The sequence below is a fragment of the Pararge aegeria genome, chromosome 12 (genome assembly GCF_905163445.1).
Source record: "Pararge aegeria chromosome 12, ilParAegt1.1, whole genome shotgun sequence".
In the NCBI taxonomy this organism is placed as follows: domain Eukaryota; kingdom Metazoa; phylum Arthropoda; class Insecta; order Lepidoptera; family Nymphalidae; genus Pararge; species Pararge aegeria.
In genome coordinates this window covers 13,043,853-13,068,180 of record NC_053191.1, presented here as the reverse complement: position 1 = coordinate 13,068,180, position 24,328 = coordinate 13,043,853, and the positions used below count along the sequence as shown (strand labels likewise).

Below are 24,328 nucleotides of genomic sequence, written 5' to 3'. Positions count from 1 at the left end.
TTAAGATTTTCATAAAAAATATAAACTGTTAACATTTTTTAAGAAATTTATATATTTTTTATTAATATTTTTTTTTTCAACATAAAGTGTTAAATAAAAAATACAAGAAAGCTCTCCGCCTGTAGTTGTTTACATTAGAACTAACAATTTTAGTTCAGCGAGTTATACTTTTAAATCGAATATTTTGCATAGATACTCTACTTGTTGCTACTCTGTCATGTGTCATCGGCAACAGCGCGTTAACTACTCTATTGTGCGTGCTCGCACTTCGCAGCGGTTTGGCAACAGGGACATGTAGGTAAATTGTTTCACAGTGTAATGTCACTTTACAGAAATAACATGTTTTTTTTTCTATAAAATAATTTAATACTGAATTTTGAAAAGTTGTAAAACAAAAGTTGTTAGTTTTAATGATAGAAACTACAGGGCCTAGTGCCTGAACAAGCAAGCACGGGGCCCGTACCAAATTCTTTAAAAGAGCCCTTGATCTGCTATGGGTTCTTAAGTAATAAGTGGTAAAAATACAATTCAATACTCAATACGTATCTTAAATACAATACGTATTTGCTATCTATAGGTGCTATCTATCTATAGGATAATAGTGTAGTAAATTACTATAGGCGATGTCTATTGCGTGTGCGTGTGCGTGTCTGTCAGTCAGTCAGTCATTCAGTCAGTCACTCAGTGCGGGGGCCCCTACGGGTACCGGGTGCGTGGCTCTGACAAGGACGAGAGCTTCATTATTTTTTATTTAACCTTACCTTGAATGACGTTGTTGCAGTGTCAATAATTAGAAATAGTTTTAAAAGATTGCCTTGAGACCTTACTATTATCGCATAAAATAGTAAAACTAAATATAAAACGAAGTTTATTTGACAAACCTTAAAGTGCTATAAATAAGGTTTATAATTCTGTAGCGATAATAGTAGGGCATCCGATGTCTAATGGATAATTTGCTCCATTGTATTGAAATAGAATTATTATAAAAATGAGATATTAGTATTATGTACTGAAAATGTTTTTTTTATATATTTTTAAAAATATGGATCACTGTTATGCAAGTTCTATCAATTATGATTGCAAACTTTTAAATTTCTATACTTATTATATATTTATAAGTAACATGAAGTGGCCCATGTTTTGTTGGTTTTGTTATAGGACAAAATGTATTTAAAAACGATCATTTATGTTATGTTCCTAACTTTGGCTTCCATTTTTATTGTATGAATTTTTTTATTCTTTAAGAAATAAAACAACCAAAAATCTGTACATCTATGGCCCGATTTACGAAACTAGCCTTGCGACACCAGATTGGTTACAAGCCCATAAAAAACTTAAGTAATTTTTAAGTACATTTGCTCGTAAAATAGTTAGCAAATCTTTAAGTATACACACGTTTTTTTATTTTCTAGTTAAAGAGTCCGTGATTTCAAAAAATAAAATGTAGTCGTAAAACGTATTTCTGTGTTTATTCACTGATTGATACGAAAATGAGCTCAGCGCACATCGTTGCCAAACTATCATGGAAAACACAAAAATATAAACAGTAGTGCTGTACAATTTGGCCGTTTAAACCGGCCATAAAATTTAACCAGGTTAATTAGTTCAGCAGCCAACTAATTAACTGAAACTAACCGGTTAAATTAATTAACTAGTTAACCGGTTAAATTAGTTAACTAGTTAACCGGTTAACTGATTAACCGGTTAAACGGTTAATCGGTTAAAAAAGAAGTTGCTTATCTTCGCAATCAGCAAACTTATTGATATTTCTGTATCAAAATCGCGAAATTTCTTGTAAATATAATTGAAACATTTTATAATTATATGATTTGTTAATATTTAGTAAATAAACACCAGATTTATTAAATAATAACGAATCATTTTGAATAGTAACAAATCATTTGTTTTTTATGTTTAAAAATGGTCTCTAATAAATTATTTATTTACTATTAACAAATGTTTTGCAAATTAATCATTCTGGGTAACAATTTTCAATATATTAGTGATAAAATTTGTTTTTTTTTTAACCGGTTAACTAGTTAACTGATTTAACCGGTTAACTAGTTAATTAATTTAACTGGTTAGTTTAAGTTAATTAGTTGGCTGCTGAACTAATTAACCTTGTTAAATTTTATGGCCGGTTTAAACGGCCAAATTGTACAGCACTAATAAACAGGCTAAACCTAAAAGTCCTAAACGTTATAAAAATTGCATTGCCAATAAATAAAATTAATTTAACCACGTGTGTAGTTCCCGAATTACTGATGGCTTTTACTTGCAAATGTAACAAACCTGAAACCCTACGGCTCGGGCGTTGTGTAAATATTACCTACGTTTATTGTAATTTTTCAAAGATAATTTAAAATGACTTTATGAATATTGTAAGTTTATAATGTTAATATTATAACAACAGGCTGAAAATAAAAGTTATTATCTATAGTATTTTCTGTTTTTCATTACTTTTGCACATTTCACTATATAATAAAATATTTTATTAAAGAAATAAAGGCATCAAGGTATATCGAGGTAAAAAAAGAATTGTTATGACACAAAATCTTTATTATCTTAAATAATAATACACATACATAGGCGTTTAAGTACCACAAAGCTTACGGTACAAAATGTTTATAGGGTTCCCGCAGTCATTTATTATACACAAGTAGACAGCTATAACATAGGTACTTCGAAAAGATTGTATTTTAAAATTACCAATTTAGAAGTTTTTAAAGAAAATCAAGCGGCAGTAAGCTATTGTAACGTTTTTGCAATAGCCAAACATTGCAATAAAACCATATATGATTCTATAGTACAAAATATTACCAAAGAGGAAGAACCTACAAGGAAATCCTGTACCTGGCGAAGGAAAATAAGCATAATAGTGTAATGAAGTTACAAAAGATGTCATATTAAAGAGAGCTATAACTAGAGAGACGTAAGCGAAAGAGAAAGAATACGATATATATGACAATGGTAATAGGTTAAAAAAGCGGAAGTGAATTTTCTATAATGTTTGTATTTTCGTTGAGTACACATCTTTTCGAGCTCTCGGAAGAAACCGAGGGTGGCTTAGTCTATTTTATGTGCCAGTGGAACGTAAAGTGAGCAGTGAAACCTGCCGCTCGCACTGCACCCATGTTCCTAAATAACCGATATTTATTTAGATTTTACAGGTCTCGTCTTTTAGCCTTTATTCGAGTAAATTGATATAGGTAACGCTTATATTAAACCGCTCTTTAACCGGTTTTTTGCAAGTGTACTCAGTGTCAGGAAAACTTGCTGCTGTTTGCGAGAACACGTGCGGTCATTCGACTCAGTAGACGTCCAAACTTTTCCCATATATGTATAACCCGGTTAAAGCGAACTGTTTTTTGATCAAAAGGCTTCTAAAGATTTGGACAAAATTAGGTTGACGTACTTAATTATAAATAATGTCTTTTTCATGGTGAAAAAGATGAAACTTTAAGTAAAAGCTATGTGCACAACCAAATTCAGCAATATCTATTGCATAATAAATAGTACAGTAGAGGAATATTTTTCATTAAATGTGCGTGGTTTTTAATTCTCCTTAAAATCTAGTAAGGAAAATAAATCAAAATGATAATACAATAATCAAATAATGTGTTAAATAAGAAATAAAATGGCCGATATTAATAATAGAGAATTAATATTATATATTCCATACGAATGGTAACCCGGGAGAACTAATAAAGTGTTAATATGATTAAAGATCAAATACAGCACCTTACGCAAACTACGTATATGTATATATGTACGTAAAAATCTTTAAAATGATTACATTTTACGTCTGTAAAAATCTTTAAAATGATTACATTTTATTTTTTTTCAAATAATAACCTGTACCTATTACAATTCTTAGCTTAAATATAAAATTATGGACGGATTTTAAACTAAAACATAATAACAGGTGTGACTCTTCGTTCTGAGCCGTTTGTTAATTTGTATACTAACTTAGAACTCTTAAGAGAGAACCAACACAGCATATAACTACTTCGTTTTTGACAGTGACAACAAATACCTAAATAAATAACAGTCCACTATCAAAAATAATTAGGTAAAAAAAATTAAAATCAACGGACAAGCTTCCGTTTAAAAAACAAAAAACCAACTGAAATATTCTTAATTCTTTCCAACTATCTAGATTCACCGCAAGCAAAAAATAGTTCATTGTGTTTGTACCTTAAGGATAATTACAAAACAGTGTAAATAATCCTTCGATCATTAATGCACTAGATATGCAGTCCATACAAAATTCAAGTGTATGGAATCGATTTTTTTTAATACTTAGTAGGCTCATTGTGCTCCTGGTTAAAGTGAAGAAACGAAAATGGGTGAAACCTATATAAATCGAAAAAATGAATTCAGTTATTTGATAGAATGTATTCGGAATTAGTCCATGAGACGTTCCATTTTCAATATGAATTGGTAAATTTCCTGGCGGTATAAATATTGTTTTTGGAAATATATCCTAAATTATCAAAAAAATTAATTAATTTACATAATTTAGCAGTAAGTTAAGTATAATTTAGTAGCTTTAACAGAGCGGCATAGTCGCATTCGCGACAATGCTCTTTAAATTATGAATAAAAAAAAGAAATGGAGACAATAGAAAAACTTTTTAATTATTCTTGATGACTTTTTTTTTAAGTTTTTTTTTTTTTACAATGCATTTATTATTTATCAGCCACCATTATTGTTTTCATTTTCTCGAAATTCACGAGTGAATGTTTCAAACACAATTTCATACATATATTTAAAAAAAAATAGTCTATTAATAACGGTTTAGTCTACTCCAACTCATTATCATTTGAGCACTTTATTTAGAGTGACAGTATATGGATTTACAATAATAAGATATTCTGTTACTATGATTGTATTTCGGACACACACACATAGTGTTTTTCACTAGCAACTAACAAAAACAGGGAACCAATTGATAAGTGAAAACTGATTTTCACGACAATAGGTATATCTTGTGTATTATCGATCGAAGTAATAATGGGACACATGAATATAGAGCCTCAATTGAAACCCTGTTGTTACTAATAATATAACTTAAACATAAATTACCTACTTTGTTAAAATATTCTTTTTTTTTCATAAATAATATTTTATTCGAATAATGTAGTGTTTTTTTTAAAAGTATGCATGTATATAACTTTGTAAATATTTTTTAAAATTAATTGCATACAATATCTTAACAATAATTACTATCATAAAAACTAAGGTTTGTAAATTCCGTTTATGTGAATGATTTAAAAAGCAGTCGATTCAAGCGTATCATGCAATAGTAGAATAACATAATCGACGGATTAGAGTTCTGTGCAAAAATCTTAATTCTTTATACTTACCTATACTGCCTGTAGGCAGTGTACTGATTAAATTAATGTACCTACAGAAAGACTTTTTAGACACCGTGCGACGGAAGTTTGTAATAAAAGGCCAATATCCATACTAGGACACCATAGCCAATCGAGAATCGGCAGACAACTACCGAGATCGTCAGTCAACGATGGCGATACGTTTTGAATAGATGTAAGATAATCGTAGGTTGATGCCATGGTGGTATAAATATTTGTAACAAAACCTTACACTCCTTATTTTTTCCTTGATTCGATCTGCCATTCGACAATGACATTACTAATCAAAGAACTTAAGACTTTCCGATAAAAGAAAAGATATTATAACGAAACCAATCACCTCTGGACGGGTGGCGCAGGCAACGAAACTGGTGGCCGAATTAGTGAGACGCCAAATAGCTCTATACATATTAGTGGTTGACCCACCAGCCACCCATATTGGTTGAGCAACCAAGCAGATATTAGGTGAGATACCCTCCATAGAGCTGTACACATTGTTGGTAGCGCCGCTACTGGTGTCCTAGTGAGTAAAATAGGTAAGTCGAGTTTTAAAATGAAGTAGGCGGAATTTTATTACGAAATGGTTTTATTTTTCTGTTAAATTAACCATAAAAGGAGTTTTTTAATTGCTTTTCAATATAAAAGTATTTTTTTAAGTCGAAAACAATGTACGAGAAAGGAATTGAATTCCATTTTAATATTCCAGTAACTATAGTTACTAAAAAGTCTTCCTGCATAAAATCTTAAATTTATACATAGGAATAAAGAGCAATAATATCAAAGCACACATTTATCTTAATAAGTTCTAGTAGAATAAATGAGATTACCGCATGTTATTTCATCTACAATTGTAGAAAAACTATCGACTCCCACACAGGAAACAAAAAATATTTTTTGTTAATAAAACTTTAATATTTCCTGGGTGTAGATCGACATTTACAATACAAAAATTCGTTTCGCTCACTTTTCACAAAATAAATATATTTCATATAATTTTTTCTCGGTGGTCTAATCAAATATAGTGATGATTCTCTTTCAACTTATATTTTAATAGTATTTTATCAATTTTATCAAAATCTAGGCCTGCAAATTGCAGTGTTATATGAATCTCTTAAAACCAATAATAATTATAATTGATATTTGTAATGAAATAAAATTAATATTACTGAAATATTCTCATTCATCAATTGATAAATCGGCAGATATTGTTAACAGTCCACAGGTGCGATTCTGTTGTTTATTTAACAAATGATTAAGATTACTTTCTTAATAATTATCAAATAACCAATTCGGATTGTATGGTGTTCACAGATGCTTTAAGATTTTATCGCCTTTTCTCATTTATCGACTCAACGACCCCGAATTAAACGGTGATATATGCTAGAACGTGGCGGTAACGAGCCTAGCCACGTACGAGATACGCGAATGCAAAGGTGTGTTTGTTTGTTTGTTTGTCTGTCTGTCTTTCATTCACACTCTAACTGTGAGAGGCTTAGCTGAAATGGAGGAGAGTTACATAGACTGTTTTTTATCCCAGGAACGCGGTTGACGCGGTGTTAACGGATTGGCAATGCTTTGTCGCGAGTAGTAAAGTTGTAGGTAAGAGATAAGAAGTGTGCGACGTCGACTATTTATAGTTTTTAAAACAATATACTTTATGACTCACGACATAAAGCTCACTTTGCATTCGAGAGTTGGTGTCGAGTCGATAGAGTTTAATTAATATATCCTCGTTAGAAATCATATATTGAAAACTGAACGTTAATTTTTTATCGTGAAACGATCATGTTAATTGGGTAAGTTTTTTGCACCCAACAATTTTATTAGAATATAAAAAATTTAGTTCAATTAATGAAATTTATTTTTAAACGCCCATTATTGCGTCTCTTTTGAATGGCTAGTTTAAATGAATGCACAATACGAATTTGCCTATACTTATCTATGAACGTCATACAATCGTTTCTGATGGAAAAGGTTCCTCAGTAAAGAAACGTGATCATTTATTCTTTAGTTTCTTTAATTTGCGCCGGTTGGTCAGTGTACACTATTTCAGCGTACTCTGTCGAGGGGGGTGGGGGCTTTTCTGCATTTTGATCACCAAGTGCGAGCTCAGCGTAAACTACCCCCTTCTTTTCTTCTGCCTGAGTCTGAAAGTCAAAATACTTCTTTAAAAAAATCTTTTAACACTAATGAAACATTCCGGAACGGTATAAATGGTAGATTTCGTACGACATTGGCACGTCTGTATACTACGGGGCAAAAGGGATTATTTTTAGGAAAATTAAGTTTAATTTCCATTTGTCCACAAATCCGCACTGGGCCAGCGTGGTGGCCGTAGCCTTAAACCCTTCTCATTGTAGGAGGAGACCCGTGCTCTGTAGTGGGCCGGTAATGAGATTATGTGATGAAGTTTAATTGGCGATACTCTGCGAAAAGCATGAGAATTTGTTTAATGTAATTTATAATTTCTTCAATCTTTAGACGCCACACCAAACAGATCTTCGGGAATCTACCCTCTACGCCCGATTTGCTTCGAAACCGGAGCATCCTCATGGGACAATGAAAAATTGTTAACTGAAAAATTCGCCAAATGTGGGATTATTTTTTAATAGTTTTATGCAAATGCCGGTGTCCGATACGGTTGCGGGAAAAACATATTGATTGACGAAGCCATCCGACATGTAAATTATTAAATAAGACTTTATACACTACATTTATTCGGACTTGATACATTTTTACTTCGGCAGCATTGTAATACACGCGTCACGCAGGGATAATATGATGTTGAAACGTGAGAGCATTCAACGGCTAACTTTTAGTGGTGTAAAAAAATACATAATACCTTATCCTCGAGTTCCGGTATAGGTTCTGTTGCCTGCACGCGGTCCCTCCCACGTGGTAGTACTGCCCTCACTCGAGCGCTCAGAGCGCTGAGTCGCGAGCGCTGCCCTGCCGCGCTCTCAGTGTCGCTACTGACAGGAATACATCATAAATTCATAACATTAAGATGCTCTCTGCTGCTTTCAACTAATAATCATCTATGTAGATCACCATCTATAAACTAGATTCTAGAACAGTCCACTGGAGGCCTCTCCCAACGGGAGGATCTGCCCATAATCACCACGCTGGGCAGACGGGTTGATGATTGCAGTTTGTGGCAGTAGTAGCACAGACTACGCTGCCCGTACTCAGTTATGTTTCCTTAGTCACCACGTATGACACCCGCGGGCAGAGGAAATGTGGAGGCAACTGTACTGCCGTCACCACACCGCACATATAGTTCATGTCACAGCGAAAAAGTTGTATACAAATGTTATTCTTAAAATGAATAAAGCTGTACACCATTCGTCAAAAGGCTACCTCTTAAGCACTGAATGGTTTTCATACCTGTTCTATTATTTATAAAAGTTTTGGTATATATATATATATAATAAAAAATACTACATACCTACCTATGTAGGGAAAAGTGATTATCACGGTTGAACGTTTAATTTTATTGCAGCAATGACTAGATTAGGCTAACACTTAGCTTTTGTAATATGGTATGTTGATTGAACCTCATTTTGTAACACTCAGCATATTAAACTTTCTCATCATATTTCTATGAGATAAACCAAGAATTCCCCGAATACGTCACCGTGGTGCTTTTCCGAGATAAATTTTTTCCAATGTCTAGAGCACACGCTATACAATTACAAATAAATCTATCGTTAAATCTAACAACTTTTGTTCTATTCATTTATATCATACAAAGAAAAACATTACAATATTTCTGTAAGCTGCCAGCACGCACGACAGAGTCGTGGTTCGCACGCTGTTGCCGACGTTATATAACAGAGTAGTAGTAGAGAATCTATGTAAAATATTGAATACTGAATATCTCACAAATTAAAAAAAATTGTAGAATAAAAGTTGTTAGTTTTAATATAAACAACTACAGGCCGAGAGCTGCCTAGTATTTTATTCAACCCTGTATAATAAGTATGTGCTAAACTCAATCAAACTCGGTAACTTCAATTTCCGGTAGATGACATACAGTAAAAATTTGATCATGAAGAAACCGTCCAAAATAAGCTACCTACACATGTTTCGGTCCGATTCCAGAGCAACGTGAGACGCTTTAATAAGATCATAAACGAGAATATTATTTTTTTATCATCCAAAAGCCAGTAACTACAAACCAGTCATTATTACAAGTTCAAAAATAAATTGATTGATGAATATAAATCTTACAAAGTTTGAAGCAGTATGTTTTAAAGCAAAGCAAATGAAAGTTCGCCCAAAGCAAAGTTGTATAGCAGCGTAAAAGAAACTAAAACTCTCTGAGTGTACCGACTGAATATTATATCTCCCGGCGATTTTCATTATATATCGTGGCGATTGTGCCATGTTTACCGCGTAACTTACTATTAAAAATCGTACCAAATATACTTTTTGAATAAACTACCGGAATTGTTGACTTTAAATAAATGTATAAATTAAATAAATAAAAGTAAGTTGCCAACGCAAAAAGCTTATATTATAAAATTAATAATTTAGTGCAAAATTTATCAAAATCGGTACAGTAGTTATGGCAAACATGAGGAACATTAATCAATCTGAAACCAACTTAGGTATTTATAATATTAGTAAGAATTACTCGCAGCAAGTCATACAAAATCCTTCGGATCTCATTAATAAACGCAGCTTAACGTCGGAATAGTTTGTTATATGGTGTTTTTTCACGCTCTGACATTTGAAGTGTGATAAAACACTAACTATTTCGGCGCTATGCCACGATTATTAAAAAGACCCTTGCCGTTTATTTTATTACCTGTGATATAAGCGTGTTGTTCTATACGTTATTTTTTATTTATATACAAGATACAGAAGGTTAAACATACGTTCTAGAAGGTAGCGTCCCACTCTCTAAAAGCACGTCACCAGCCGGAGTCCTTACGAAAGAAATTAGCTTTATTTTACAAGGCTTTAAAAGAAATGAAAAGTGTAAAGCGTCAAAGTATATTGTGCTTGTATCCCAAGAAAGATTATATGGGCTCTACAAATCGTACGTCCGATTTTGTCATTCGGTGTTTTGTCACCCTTCAACTGAAAGCACCTATTATATGTCAGAGCGTGACAAAACACGTTATTCCTTGTTTCGTAACTGTAAGCCTGTTTATTTATTTCTTTAACTGAACCGTACACAAACATCAAACCTATTTCAACTCAAAAACTTTTTTTTTTGCGCGATAATAATATAGGAACTTAGTTACGACAGTGTTTAGAGCATTATTTTGAATACTTTTTTATTTCATGTTATTATTATTTAAAAAAAAAAGATTCTTTAAGGTGAAACAGTTTTGATATAGGAATATTAGTAACATTTTTTCTTCATTTCTTCCCTTCCATAGTCGGGTAAAGAGGTTTTATAGTTTTCAGATAAGCGTGAATGCGTTCGGAAAGAGATGCTACTATAGTAATTTCTTAAACTAGCACTTAGTATACTTCAAAGCCCATAAACATCTATAATTTTAAACTAGAATATTTTGTAAACTTCATAGTGTTAAAGTACCGAACTATAATTACAACCACCCAAATATTATTTACACAGAAATAAATTTTTTCCTTAAAAATTATTTATTTTACACAAATAATAGAATAAAAGAGTTTTACTCACGATTCACCAGAGCTCTTTGTGTGGTCACGTCCTCTGCTTCCTATAATTGAAGAACCCAAAAAATCATTTTTAACTGTCTGCTGGTACACATTAAAACTAATGTTAAGTGTTGTTATATATTCTTTGCTTTACTCTACCGTGATGTTTTTTTTTAAATTACAGGAAGTAAATACGTTTTGTAAAAGCAATCTGTCAATTATTTTAGAGAGAAAAGTTACATAATGTGTCGATACTTTACTTTTTCAATTTGCTGTTGATACAACTGCATATTGTTATTGAGTAAAATAATATTATAAATGAAACGAATATTTCTTATTTAATAAATACTTTATATTCAATTATAATTCGTTAATAACGCAGCGGTATATAATTTTATGAACGTTACAAACTTGATTATCCTCGCTATCTACGTAATGTTAAGAATTTTATATTTAAATACGTATGACATGACGTATAGAATTTAGTGAATTTTATAATTAGGTACACATAATATGACAGTATGTATAGAATTTTACACATGGTTTTATAAAAAAACACGGAACGTTTAGTTGAACGGAAAAATTTAGAAACCTAATTTTGATGCAGTTTAATAGAAATATTATTTTATTTTTGGCTGTGTAGAATGGCAGTGTTTTTGAATTGACATTTAGATACAAGAAGAGACAAAATAAGCTCAATTTTAAACCATTAAACTAAATTGGTACAAAAATAAATTCTTATTAAATAAAATTGTATTTAAATGTAAACAAATACTAAAATCATCACAATGACGGTGACTTAACTCACTAACTTAAATAATAAATGTCATTTCATTATACCTTATGTTTATACAAAAAAAGCTAAAAATATTCACGATTTTATATGAATTACATATTTCTAATTGTAATTTGAGATTTTTCATTTAGAAAATTTGTATCTTGTTTTTACAATTATAAGGAATAAAAAAAATCGTGACAAGTTACGCGTTAAAATAAAACAACCTTATTTAATCCGTATTAAATCTATTTTAAGTAGACATTAAAAGTAATGACAGATTATATACAAAATAAAAAATGGTGGTTCGAACACATTAAGTCTTAAAATTATGAAAAAAGTATGTACTTTTGTTATAAAAGTTATACATAAACCTAATAAGTGAGAGTATAAAATGGCCAGTTTATATTACAAAAATCTATTTTATCATAATAAAAAAGTATAAAAATCAATGCAAATTTTCATAAAGACGTCTTACGTATAGACCAATATAAATAGACCTATTGATGGTATGCGATTGATATCGATACTTATTATATTTATTAACTTAACGTAAAGTGTTTTCCAAAATGTATAACAATAGTCTTAATAAAACTTTACCTTAAAACTTAAGTTATTGAACCAGCTGTGAAATACATTTATATTAAGTATTTCTATTAGTTAATATATTTTAAAAACCTGCCCTAACTACATAATATACGTTGGGATTCGTTGACAACATTTGAGATTCTTAATAACTTCTACGAATACATTTTAAAAGTTTTAGGCTAAAAGACAATCGAGAGAATTCTTGTAGATATTACATTTAAGAGATTTTTCGACTGTGTTAACAATATTTAGAGAAAGTTATATAGTATATAAAAGAGGCAGAATCCAAAGTCTCTGCCACTAAAATTTGTCTAATACATAGTGCATTAAATTTGTAAATCTTTCAAATAAGTATCAGTTTGTGTTTCGTTGGCATTAAAATTATTATAATAACTAACAATATGTTATATTCTGTAACTGTTAACACATCTGGCACTAAACGAAATTACATAAGATATTTTGAGTCAAAATTAACACGAATTAGCTGTCACTCTCACACTCAAGTAAATTGCCAGTAAAGCATTAAAATCATCCGTCAAACCTAGCTAGCAAGATTCAATACGATATAGGTACAGACTAATCAATTAAGAATTCAATATATTATTAATAAATGAAAAGTTACAAAAAAGTGTAATCCTAAATTAAGTTTACAATAGTTACAAAATTGTTACAAATTGTTACCTATCGTACAGAATACGTAGTTCAATTTATCGAGTGACAGCTTTATAACTTACAACTTAGACAGCAGTATCGGGCTTCTTCTCGGGGTGTTTTGTGTCACCGTTGCTGATATATTCCCCGTGGTCATGAGAGGGGTTTTCTGATCCTTTGACGTCATCATGTGGAGGGAGGGGGGCTTCGGAATCAGCGCCATCAGGAATGTCAGTACGATGGGACCTCCCTGCCACATACCAATATGTTAAGCGATCAAGAACTCTTATTCATTGTGTTTTTGTTAGTTAAGCAGTTTTGGTGATTTTCATTGATTTGCGTGGATTTGTGTTAAGCGTGATAGCCACTTGAAATACTAGATCTGCTATAAAAGTAACACATATTGTTCAGTCACTCAAAGCATTCTGAGGTTGCTAATGTTTCTGAGGACTTGATTTGATCGCACCTTATTGCCACAATTTTTTAGTCAGTACCTATCTCTAGGTTATAAAGAATTATCATAAAATCAATGTATAATGATCATGATGAAATTGTATTGTGTAGTTATAGCAAACTACTAATGGGCAAAAGTAAATTGAAATAAGAAATGTACCATACATCATCCAGCTAAGTTGTAATATATTTACGCAAATCATTAGTAGTTACTGTAGAATCATTGTGAATGTTTAGCATTAAAGTTAATTAAAGTCCATCACCAAGATTGAAAAATAGTTTACTACAAGTTTGAGAATGCATTTCAAGTCGATTTAATTAAAATTCATATAAATTACTTATTCATAAAGAAACCCAACACCATATAAAACCATTACGTAATATTTGCCTAAACATGTATTTCAAACGAAGTGCAAAAGTAGGGTATGTGACAAATATCACTTAACAAGTATTTTTTTGTCACTGTAAAACCCTTTTTGACAAGAAGTCCTAATTAAAGAAACATTGCGGTAAATAATTTAAAATATTTCCTGTATTCTTTTCCATACGAAAAATATACGTAACCAAGAGGCAGTCATGCAACTATAATGAATGGGAAGACAAACATGCGTTAGAAAGAAGACTACAATTTTTAGGTAAGAAAGACACAAATCATGCTTCAAGTAGTGAATTTCAAATCTTCATGCGTAAAATTTACATGTAATTTTTCAATTCTTGATCGCTCTAAATATTGTTACATGGCATTACAAAATTAAATAAAGATAATAACATAACAATTCAACTACACATAGACTAATAAAATTTGCCAAAACTTAAACAGCCAAATTACAAACTTAAGGAACACTTGCGTGATGTAATAAAAGATGTTTTTTTTATTTAAGCAATTCTATTCGGTGATATTGATAATATTGTAATTTCAGTAAATTTACCTATCGATTAGCCCGCGAGCCTGTCGAAAATTCTTGATTATTATTCAGTTATCGTAAAATTCACATGCCTATTTCTAAGAGATAGATTAAGCAAATGTTGGAAGCATGGTCTTTATAATAAAAATGCAAAGGGATCATACTCAATATTGACAAAAGTTTACAAAACAAAACATCTACAATCTTCTTAAATTCAATACACACCAGGTATTGACGACAATACTCGTATTTTAATATTTTTTTCATGCACGTAATTTTTTGGCTGAAATCATGCATATTAAAGTTTTGTCAATATTCCTTATATAAAACCGTATCGTAGCGATTTGGCAACAGTAATTATTAATTACGAGTAATTGTATTTTGTAAATATTTCATAATATGTACTTGTAACTAAGTTTAATAATTGTAAAAATCTGAGTTATCAGTTGTTGTCAAATCGCAATAAGTTAAGTTAGTTTTGAATAACGGGTATGCAAAATACGAAAATAATCGATAAACTTAAATTCATTCACGACTCATTCAATAATTTATAGGTACTACGTATTGAAATCGTTATGGATTGTAAAAAATATAAATAAAAAAAAAAAAATATGTCAATCGTAATTTTTACAATTTTATGTAAAAATACGACGTTCGATTATGAGGAAGACTGTAAACTTAATAATGCTTTGTATGCATTTATGAAGTTTACAAAATTCTCCCTTTTTTAAGGGATGTTAATATTGTAGTGTCGTGTAACTTTGACGATACAAATAATTTAACATATTTTCTACAATCCAAACGGCTCAAAATATTAAATAAATTAATAAACAATACCGAAGTCAACTAACCTGCGAAGAACCACCTGCCGGTCGCCTTGGCGAACACCACGAGAACAATAGCGATAAGCAGTATCAATATTGCGATTACGATGCCGACTATTGCGCCCGTCTCCAATTCCACACCTATTAAACAATGTTACAGATGAAAAAAAAAGAACAAAAAACTTATTTTAAATTTTGTAGAATGAATTTATAAATATGAAATGTATTAAACAATAATAATGTACAGTCAGAAAACCATCATTTAACTTAAATTAATAGTAGACAAATAATTTTTAGTTCTGGTTATTATTTTATGACAACTATAAAAAATTGGTCAATGGAAATTGGGCGATTTTATATGGAGCTTGGGGGTGTGCTTAAAATGTTTGTACATTTACCAAATGAGCAAAAGGACATTGCTTATTTTTAATACTCTTAAGAATATTTTATTTCGTTTTATTCCATATTGTCTGCGCAAAGTAAATTTACTTAGAAATTAATTTTAGTATTGTAACAATGGAACGAAATTTGTAACATTTATTTCCATAACATCTCTGCTACACTCGGCAATATTATCTGAATATTATTGGAAATTTTTACCTAAGGTTAGATTCAAAAAAATTAAGTTAAAAAAAAACAAATAATACTTATATGTATGCAACGTTCATAAAGGTTTTTATTGAAATGCCTATCGAATAAAATAATCACAAAAGCGTCCCAGAAGAAAAATGGTCCTGTTCTAGAAGATATCGCTGTTCATGCATAAACAAATGCGTTAGAATAACCACACGAAATTACATGCTTCGTAAAGACACTATGGTATACTGGCAGCGAACAAAAATTAGTCTATCATCAAATATTTATCGATAATAAATAGTAATAAATTAACAAAATTGCTTACTCATACCAATATATTTTATAAGTTCATATAGTAATCTTATTATAAGTTTCACATGCTTTATATTAACCATTCTTCTTTTAATTTCCGTGTATAAAACAATTTTAATAAACACATGCCCATATAGTTTAAAAACTAAAAAAGCATTACCTTCTTTTTAAATTTTTATACTCTTTTTTTTCTAATTGTAAACGAGTTTGTCGTTATTAACATACATTGCATTGACGTCTCATAAATGTTTATATCCTCTTAGGCATAGTTGGAAAGGGGATACACCAAAAAAGATTCAATTTACTCGAATTCATAAACCTATTGTTATGGATTTCCGTGCATATTTTTTATGATAACTTCATACAGATATTTCCATAAAGTCTTTTATCGATCTCAGGTAACTGTAGTAAAAAAGGTTTTTTATTATATGCATGCCACGTGAGCTTAGCACCTTTCCAACTAGAATTTCATAATATAAGTCAGTGTTTTTCAATATTTTTTAAAACACATTGTGTGTATACAAAATAAATTTTGTATTTGACGTAACACGTCAACAAGCAGCTTAATATAAGTCTTAAATCTAAAAACGGAAAAGCATCTTAAAACAGGGGATCCTATATTTTACCTTGCTTTTGTCATTTCGTAGATAGTTTTTTTGATTGTTCTACTAGTAGTAAGTTAGCTCATGAATGCAGTCTCATCTTGCGATTATGCAGTCTAAGATAATAGCAGGCTGACCTGTCAGGGGTATGGCAGTTATATTAAACCTTACCCCTGATCGGTTTCAAATCCGGATAGTACCAGAGGGTCGATAAGATCGCACGGTCTTGGTCTTACTTGCTCTGAAATTAGCTCTAGACTGTCGTTCGTATATCATATACATCTGTCAGAATTGTCAATTTAGTTCAGGATTTATAAACAACCGAATCAGCACGATTGTCCTTCAAAGGACTAAGTTTAATTTGACAAAAGCATTAGATACGAAGGTTCAAGATTTTTTTTCAAAAGGCAAGCAAATAAATGTAAATCCCTTTTTATAAATATGCTATCAAAATGCATTAATTGAACTATTAAATTACTACTGCACAAAATAACATCCATTTTATGTCAGTTCAGGATTTATAAACAATCGAATCAGCACGATCGTCCTTCAAAGGACTAAGTTTAATTTGACAAAATATTAGATACGAAGGTTCAATATTTTTTTCAAAAGGCAAGCAAATAAATGTAAGTCCCTTTTTATAAATATGCTATCAAAATGCATTAATTGAACTATTAAATTACTACTGCACAAAATTACATCCATTTTATGTCAGGCTTCTAACTACATATTTTATTTCTTACCATAAACGTCGATTATCAAAAAGGATGTTTTTGCTTTGCGCGCTGTTGAAAATATTTTTACTTATCAGTATTTTTATAACAAAGTAATGATCAAAATGTATAAGTACTAACATGGACTTCGTACCACCTATTCCCATACAGATTTACCAATTTAGTTTTTTTTCAGCCGTTCCTTTCGGGTTTTTTTAAAATTCAATTGAGACAAAGGTTACAAATAATTATCCGATTCGGTCAAATCGTTTCTGAACTTTATATACAACGTGTAACCGAATAACGAAATACTGTTGAACGTTGCAAAACTATATTTCATAAGGAATTACCCTGTAAAAATATTAAAACATAAGAAGAATATTTATTTTTTCATACAAAGTAATTCAGAACATTTTAAGTGTTTACTTGTGACAACCCTATTGAAGGTAAAAGACCGGCACGAGCATATTGTCTACGGCACGCGACGCATACCTAATACAGCGTCAGGAGTCACTTGATCTAAATTTGGCATGTGATGTTAGGGCTGTATCTTATTTCTTTCTGTAAAAACTATGGCAGTTGTTTACTCAAAAACTATTAGCCTTTCAGTTTCATAGTTAAGTCTCAGAGACAGTACATAATGTATCTATAAAGACTGTAAAGTATTATTTCAGTTTTCATTTACACGTTTTATATAAAAATATATATGTTAATGAACGGTAAAACTCTATATTATTTAGCAGACAAGAAATAAATAAACAATATTTATTAACGTACCAGCAGGTTCGTCCATGGTGGATAGTCGAAGGGCAAACTCCTCCCTTCCTAAGTCGTTCGTGACGCGAAGGTAGTAGGTTCTTTCCACGTCTTCCTTGGCCACGCGCGCTAGTACCAATGTCACATTGTAGAAACCTCCACCCTGTAGTTGAGATGAAAAATAAGTACTTAGTCCAAAGTCAAAGTCAAAAATGTCTTTATTCAAGTAGGCCCATAGGTGGCACTTTTGATGCGTACACAAGAATTACACGGTAGTGAGATGATGGCGATAACCACATTCTTAAACTTAAAAAAGTCCGTCAAAGCTATGCGCCACGGATGTGATCATGAGCGATATAAAGTTTCCCGCAATATAATTCATCATCATCATCATCATACCAACCCGTTACCGGCCCACTACAGGGCACGGGTCCCACAATGAGAAGGGGTAAGTCCACCACGCTGGCCCAGGGGTGAACTTCACACAACTTTGAGAACATTATGAGGAACTCCCAGGTATGCAGGTTTCCTCAAGATGCATTCCTTCACCGTTGAATCAAGTGATATTTAAATTGCGCATATAACTTAGAAAAGTTAGAGGTGGGTGCCGGTGACTTTCGAACTTGCTCCCTCGAATGTGAAGTGGAAGTCCTACCCACTGGGCTATCACCGCTTCCCAATATAAATGTCAATATTAATATTGAAAATAAAACTGAGCGATCCTTCAACCCTCGCAATACACGGCAATATTATTGTCAATAATATATAAGTATTGGTAGAGCTTTTTTAATGTTGCCGAGACCGATTTAGCTCCGAGGCTGTGAAAGTTAACATACCATATATAACATATTAACTTATGAATGATTTGTTGTGGCGAGAGGTAACACTGGCTTTAATTTCAATGGTCATCAATAGCAATGTCTAGCTATATGTATACGCGCCATAGGAGATGAACGTGGTTCATCCGTGGTTCAGACGGCCGATTGGCACAGTTCGCAGCGTCTCTGCTTTCTGAGTCCAAGGCCGTGGGTTCGATTCCCACTACTGGATAATGTTAGTGTGATGAGCATGGATGTTTTTCAGTTTCTGGATATTGCTATTTATTTATTTATGTATATATTCATCTTAGTACCCATAACACAAGCTACGCTTACAGTGGGGCTAGATGGGAATGTGTGTATTGTCGTAGTATATTTATTTATTTATTTATCCAACCTTCGGCCCCCGTAGAAAATGACGGATGAAAACTTCTTAAAAAAATATTATAAAAACCATTAAACTTTTCTGCAACTGTTATAAACAGTATGGGCCATATTTCATGCATCTTCTTCCGCCAAAATATATATATAAATAAATATATTACGACAATGCATACATCGCCAACTAACCAAGTAACTGCTTGTGTTATGGGTACTTGATGGTAAGTGATGAATAATTTATGAATAACATACATAAATAGTTATTATATACAGATAAACACCCAGACACTAAAAAACATAAATGTTCATCACACAAATATTTTTCAGGTGTGAGAATCGAACCAACGGCCTTGGACTCAGAAAGCAGGGTCACAGCCAAAATCTTTCTATCTTTCAAAATTTCTTTATTCAGGTAGGGTAAATTTCTATCACAGGCACTTATGAAGCGTGAGGGGATCGTGGTAACTTCGTTCGCCTACTTAAACCTAAAGCTACGAGAGTTCTAAGCCCGCTCTGGTATAAGAAGAGCCCACATAAAACTTAGCCCACTGCGCCAATAGGCCGTCTTAATGATACCACTTCATTATGATGTTGTTGTTGTTGTTGTTACAAAGGTAACCAATAAACCAATATACGTATTTACGCGTTGTTATAGTTTAAAGATTGTTGAAGCTCCTGAAGCTAGCTAGCTCTCTTCAGAGCCCTCTTGCTCAACTCTTGATATATGAATGGCTTATCGACACACAAGTCTACGTGATTCTTCTTCTTACCAAATGTAAGGGTTCCAATGCTGCGACAGAGCCATCCTCGGTGCTTCTAGGTGGGATCAGAACCAGGTCTCCAACGGTCCATTCGGTGGTGGGCGCTGGGTTTGCTCGAACTGTGACATTCAGACGTCCTTCTGCTCCGAGTTTGAGTCCGAAGATCGTAATCTGACCGGACTCAAGGCGTTTTGGTGGGTCTGCAAATTAAATTAAAGTAATTATTATCAACCCACTAGCGGTCCCTCCCGACATCGAACGCGTTTTAAATTTTTAAAGGGGAACCACCTTGTCATACATTTTTTTATCGAAACTTTAACCGCTTACGCAGCGCACGAAGTGAAAGTGGAAATTTCCCGATTTTGAAACATTCTTTACAGTCTATAACCTTCTTCGATAAGAGGACTATCCAAAACTGGAAGAATTTTTCAAATCGGACCAATGTTTTTATTTATTTACTAGCTGTCACGGCAAACTTCGTAACGCGGATCAATTTTTTTTTTTGATGAATGTTATATTTTAATACTTATTATCCTATTCCGGTCTAAGGGGAATCCAGAATATCAAATAAAAATTGGTCCAGCCGTTCTTGAGTAATGGTGTAACTAACACAACTTTCTTTTATATATATGAGATTAAGACATCTTTGCTTCTTTTATTTTTTTTAAAACATGCTCTATACTAAAATAAACTAAAAATGATTTTCATTTCACTACAAGTTAGCCCATGGCTGCAATCTCAACTGATGGTAAATAATGATGCAATTTAAGACGGTAGCGGACTAACCCTTTAGGGAGTATGCCAGCTATATCTAGACCATAACAAATCGACATCGTACCGAAACGCTAAGTCCCTTAGCGGCACGTCTTTGTCGGAAGCCTCCCACCAGACCAGACCAAAGAAAATTTTGAAATTATAAATTCCCAGATAGCCGCTGCCAGGAATCGAACCCGGAACCTCAAGCTTAAAACCACTGCGGTACTGAGGTCGTTCAAGAAAGATTGTTGAAATAATAAGACAAGTAAGAAAAATAGAGTATAAACTTACAGTGTACTACAAGTTGTCTAGCAGCTTCTCTCGGAGCATCTAAAGCCTCATGTTCAGCCCTGCAAACCAGTTTCTGGCCATTGTCTTCAGGTGCCAAGGTCCTAGACACGTTCTGACTGATGGTCATCAGATCACTACCGGGTTCCGAGGTTATGATGGGTTGGTGTATACCAGCAAGTAGTTGGACCTCATCTGAAAAAAAATTAATATAAATGACATATACCCGTGTCCACTAATCCTAGCAATCGCCTAAATCGATGTCTTTACAAAAAATACCTTTCACCAACTCCTAGGTGATAACTGTTTGTGAAAAGTTAATTGTTACTTAGGACTCTACTTATAAAGGTATTGCCTTGTTCGTCGTTAGTGAAAACGGGCATTAGTATATTAAGAAGTAGGGCAAGTCAATTTTGCGTATCTTCAATTGTTTTATTTTATTTACTGAGAGCACTAACATATCATATATGCATATCAGTCCATGTTTTTGTGTGTGTGCTATATTTTAAAGTGTTATATGCATGTAATTGTTAATACACCTAAGCAAAGCTAAATTGCTTACTTTGCAGTCATGCCTGCTATTCTCGAGTAAAAACCCACCCTAATGCGAGTTACACTTGCACACGAAAAGTTCTGTAACCACGGTGAATTTTAAACACTACCTTCATAATATTGAATTAAGATCGAGCAAATTATTATTATACCTAGGCGAAGCTAAATTGCTTTCTTTGCAGTCATACTTGCTATGCTCTAGTAAAAACCCATCCAAATGCGAGTTACACATGCACACGAAGGGTTCTGTACCACGGTAAACACACAACACTACCTTCATGATATTGAATTAAGATCGAGTAAAACACATATATTTTAATGTTATATTTATCATCATTGTTATCATCATATTACCAGGCCACTCCCACAAAGGTCAGAATATAAATAAATAAATATACTACGACAATACACACATCGCCATCTAGCCCCAAAGTAAGCGTTGTGTTATGGGTGCTAAGATGACTGAATGTTATTTTTTTTTGCATGAATAATATAAAAAATATAATAGATACTTATAAAATACATATAAACACACAGACCCTGAAAAACATTCCTGCTCATCACAAACACATTTTCCAGTTGTGGGAATCGAACCCACGGCCTTGGACTCAGAAAGCAGAGTCGCTGCAAACTGCGCCGATCGGCCGTCAAATGAAGCCTTAGTCCACCATGCTTACTAAGTGCGGATTGGTACACTTCACACGCCTTTAAGGACATTATGGAGAACTGTCTTGCATGCACGATGTTTTCCTTCACTGTTGGGGCAAATTATATTTAATAGCTTAAAACGCACATAACTTGGAAAGTTAAGAGGTGTGGGCCGGGACTCAAAGTCGGTCCCTCCGAAAGTGAAGTCGAAGTCCTAACCAATAGAAACAAATAAAAATACACATTCTGCTTAACTTTTAACTCTATGCCTATTGAAGTTCATAAAATACACAACACGACTGCTGGTAGACAAACGGACAGCGGAAGTCAGTGATAAGGTCCCCCGGGCACCCTTTGGGTACGGAACCCTAAAAATTAAATCTATATTTATGCACAAATCTTCCCTCGAAAAATCCCGGTTATCTTTTTGGACCTTTGGCCTGGATTATATCTAATTTTTCGCTTAATCGCACAGTTATTTTGGGCATAATATTGGAAACCGAGAAGCTAATATTGAAATGTAATCGAAAATATATAATGGTCGCTTACCTAAATACCAAGTTATCTTAGCCGCTGGTCTTCCGTTGGGCACAATACACTGTGCCATAAAACCATCCCCCTCTCTGAACGTGGCTTGGGGTGCTGAAAGCAGTTGTGGGGCTCCGGGTGCTCCTGTTGAAAAGGTTTTTTTTATATTATACAACGTGTAACCGAATTATGAAATACTGTTGAAGGGTGCATAAGGATATTTCATAAGGAATTACCCTGTAGAAATATTTAATCAAAAGAAGCAAATTTATTTTTCCACACAAACTAATTCAAAACATTTTAGGTCTTATGACAAACCTATTAAAGACAATAGACCGACACGCAACGCAACACGTAGGTACATAATAAAGTAACAGGAGTCACTTGATTTTAATGTTGCACGTGATGTTAGGGCTGTATCTGATTTCTTTCAATAATAACAATTGCAGGCTTTTGGAGCTTTTTTTGGCTTTTTTAAAATTTTGAGTTATCAAGGCAAAAATATTAATACACAAAATTGTATTCACAGGCAATCCATAGCACACCGATCACAGCGCTTTAAAACTTCCGTCCATACGTCAGATTGCTTCTGACGATGCAGTTTAAGATCGAGTTCGACTTCTTCGGTAGAGTAGTAGCTACGACTGCAGAGAATTTTTTCTGAAATTATATATTTCCAAAAAGCCCCCGCCTTCCACACAACAAATAAGACCACAGCGTTGAGTAATGAAAAAACTGACCGCGCGAGTATCTCATATGAGCTGGTTTTCCGGGATAAATATTATCCTATGGCCATCTCCAGGATGCAAGCTACATGTGTGCCAAATTTCATTAAGACCTGTTCAACAGTTGAGCTGAGTAACAAACTAACAAACAGACACGCATTTATAATAACATTATAAATGCGTGGCTGTTTGTTTGTGGATAGATCTCAAAATACTATACTTACTGGCAACGAGTAGCCTCATGGTCCCAGTGACCTCAATTTGTCCCGTCTGAGGAGGCAGCGTACACGATATGTTACCGTTCCATTCTTCTTTTATGTGCTTTATATGGGCACCGCATTCTCCGTGCTGTAGGACAAAAAATATAGGAGATACTTAATTAGTGTTTCTGGTTTAAGTAAGCGGTTTAAAGATTGACTCGACTTCGTCCGGCTGATCTAAACATTTGTCCATGAATTCTAATTTTCGTAGTTCCTATTTTGATATTTTGGTGTAAACGCTGGAACCTAAAATATCAAGAAATAATGCTCTTTTCTAGCTCTAAATCATTGTTCGTTTGGTTTAAGTGCATCTTTAAAAGTGTGCGATTAGGTTTTGCAGACATGTTTTACACGACTGTACAAAAGAAGATTTTTTTAAAACGTTTTACGATTTTTTTTAAATGCATGCAATAAAATTATACCCAATTATATCCACTGGAT

General features: G+C 32.8%; 1 protein-coding gene across 5 annotated transcripts in view; it reads right to left on the bottom strand.

The window, feature by feature from the left end:
• Positions 1 to 6,005: 6,005 nt before the first annotated feature.
• Positions 6,006 to 24,328, bottom strand: part of LOC120628486 (fasciclin-3) — a 200,698-nt gene continuing 182,375 nt past the window's right edge. The window contains exons 5-14 of one of the 5 annotated variants that reach the window (XM_039896879.1): positions 23,852 to 23,975; positions 22,924 to 23,046; positions 21,178 to 21,369; positions 20,140 to 20,330; positions 18,192 to 18,333; positions 15,239 to 15,352; positions 11,038 to 11,077; positions 10,262 to 10,312; positions 8,221 to 8,350; positions 6,006 to 7,525 (exon numbers count right to left, since the gene is read on the bottom strand). In XM_039896879.1, the coding sequence (XP_039752813.1) occupies positions 7,379 to 7,525; positions 8,221 to 8,350; positions 10,262 to 10,312; positions 11,038 to 11,077; positions 15,239 to 15,352; positions 18,192 to 18,333; positions 20,140 to 20,330; positions 21,178 to 21,369; positions 22,924 to 23,046; positions 23,852 to 23,975 (1,254 nt within the window). In that variant the 3' untranslated portion in view covers positions 6,006 to 7,378. Of the gene's footprint in view, positions 7,526 to 8,220; positions 8,351 to 10,261; positions 10,313 to 11,037; positions 11,078 to 11,345; positions 13,280 to 15,238; positions 15,353 to 18,191; positions 18,334 to 20,139; positions 20,331 to 21,177; positions 21,370 to 22,923; positions 23,047 to 23,851; positions 23,976 to 24,328 lie in introns of those variants that run through there. The other 4 variants (XM_039896880.1, XM_039896881.1, XM_039896882.1 and 1 more) reach the window with 4 other exon arrangements.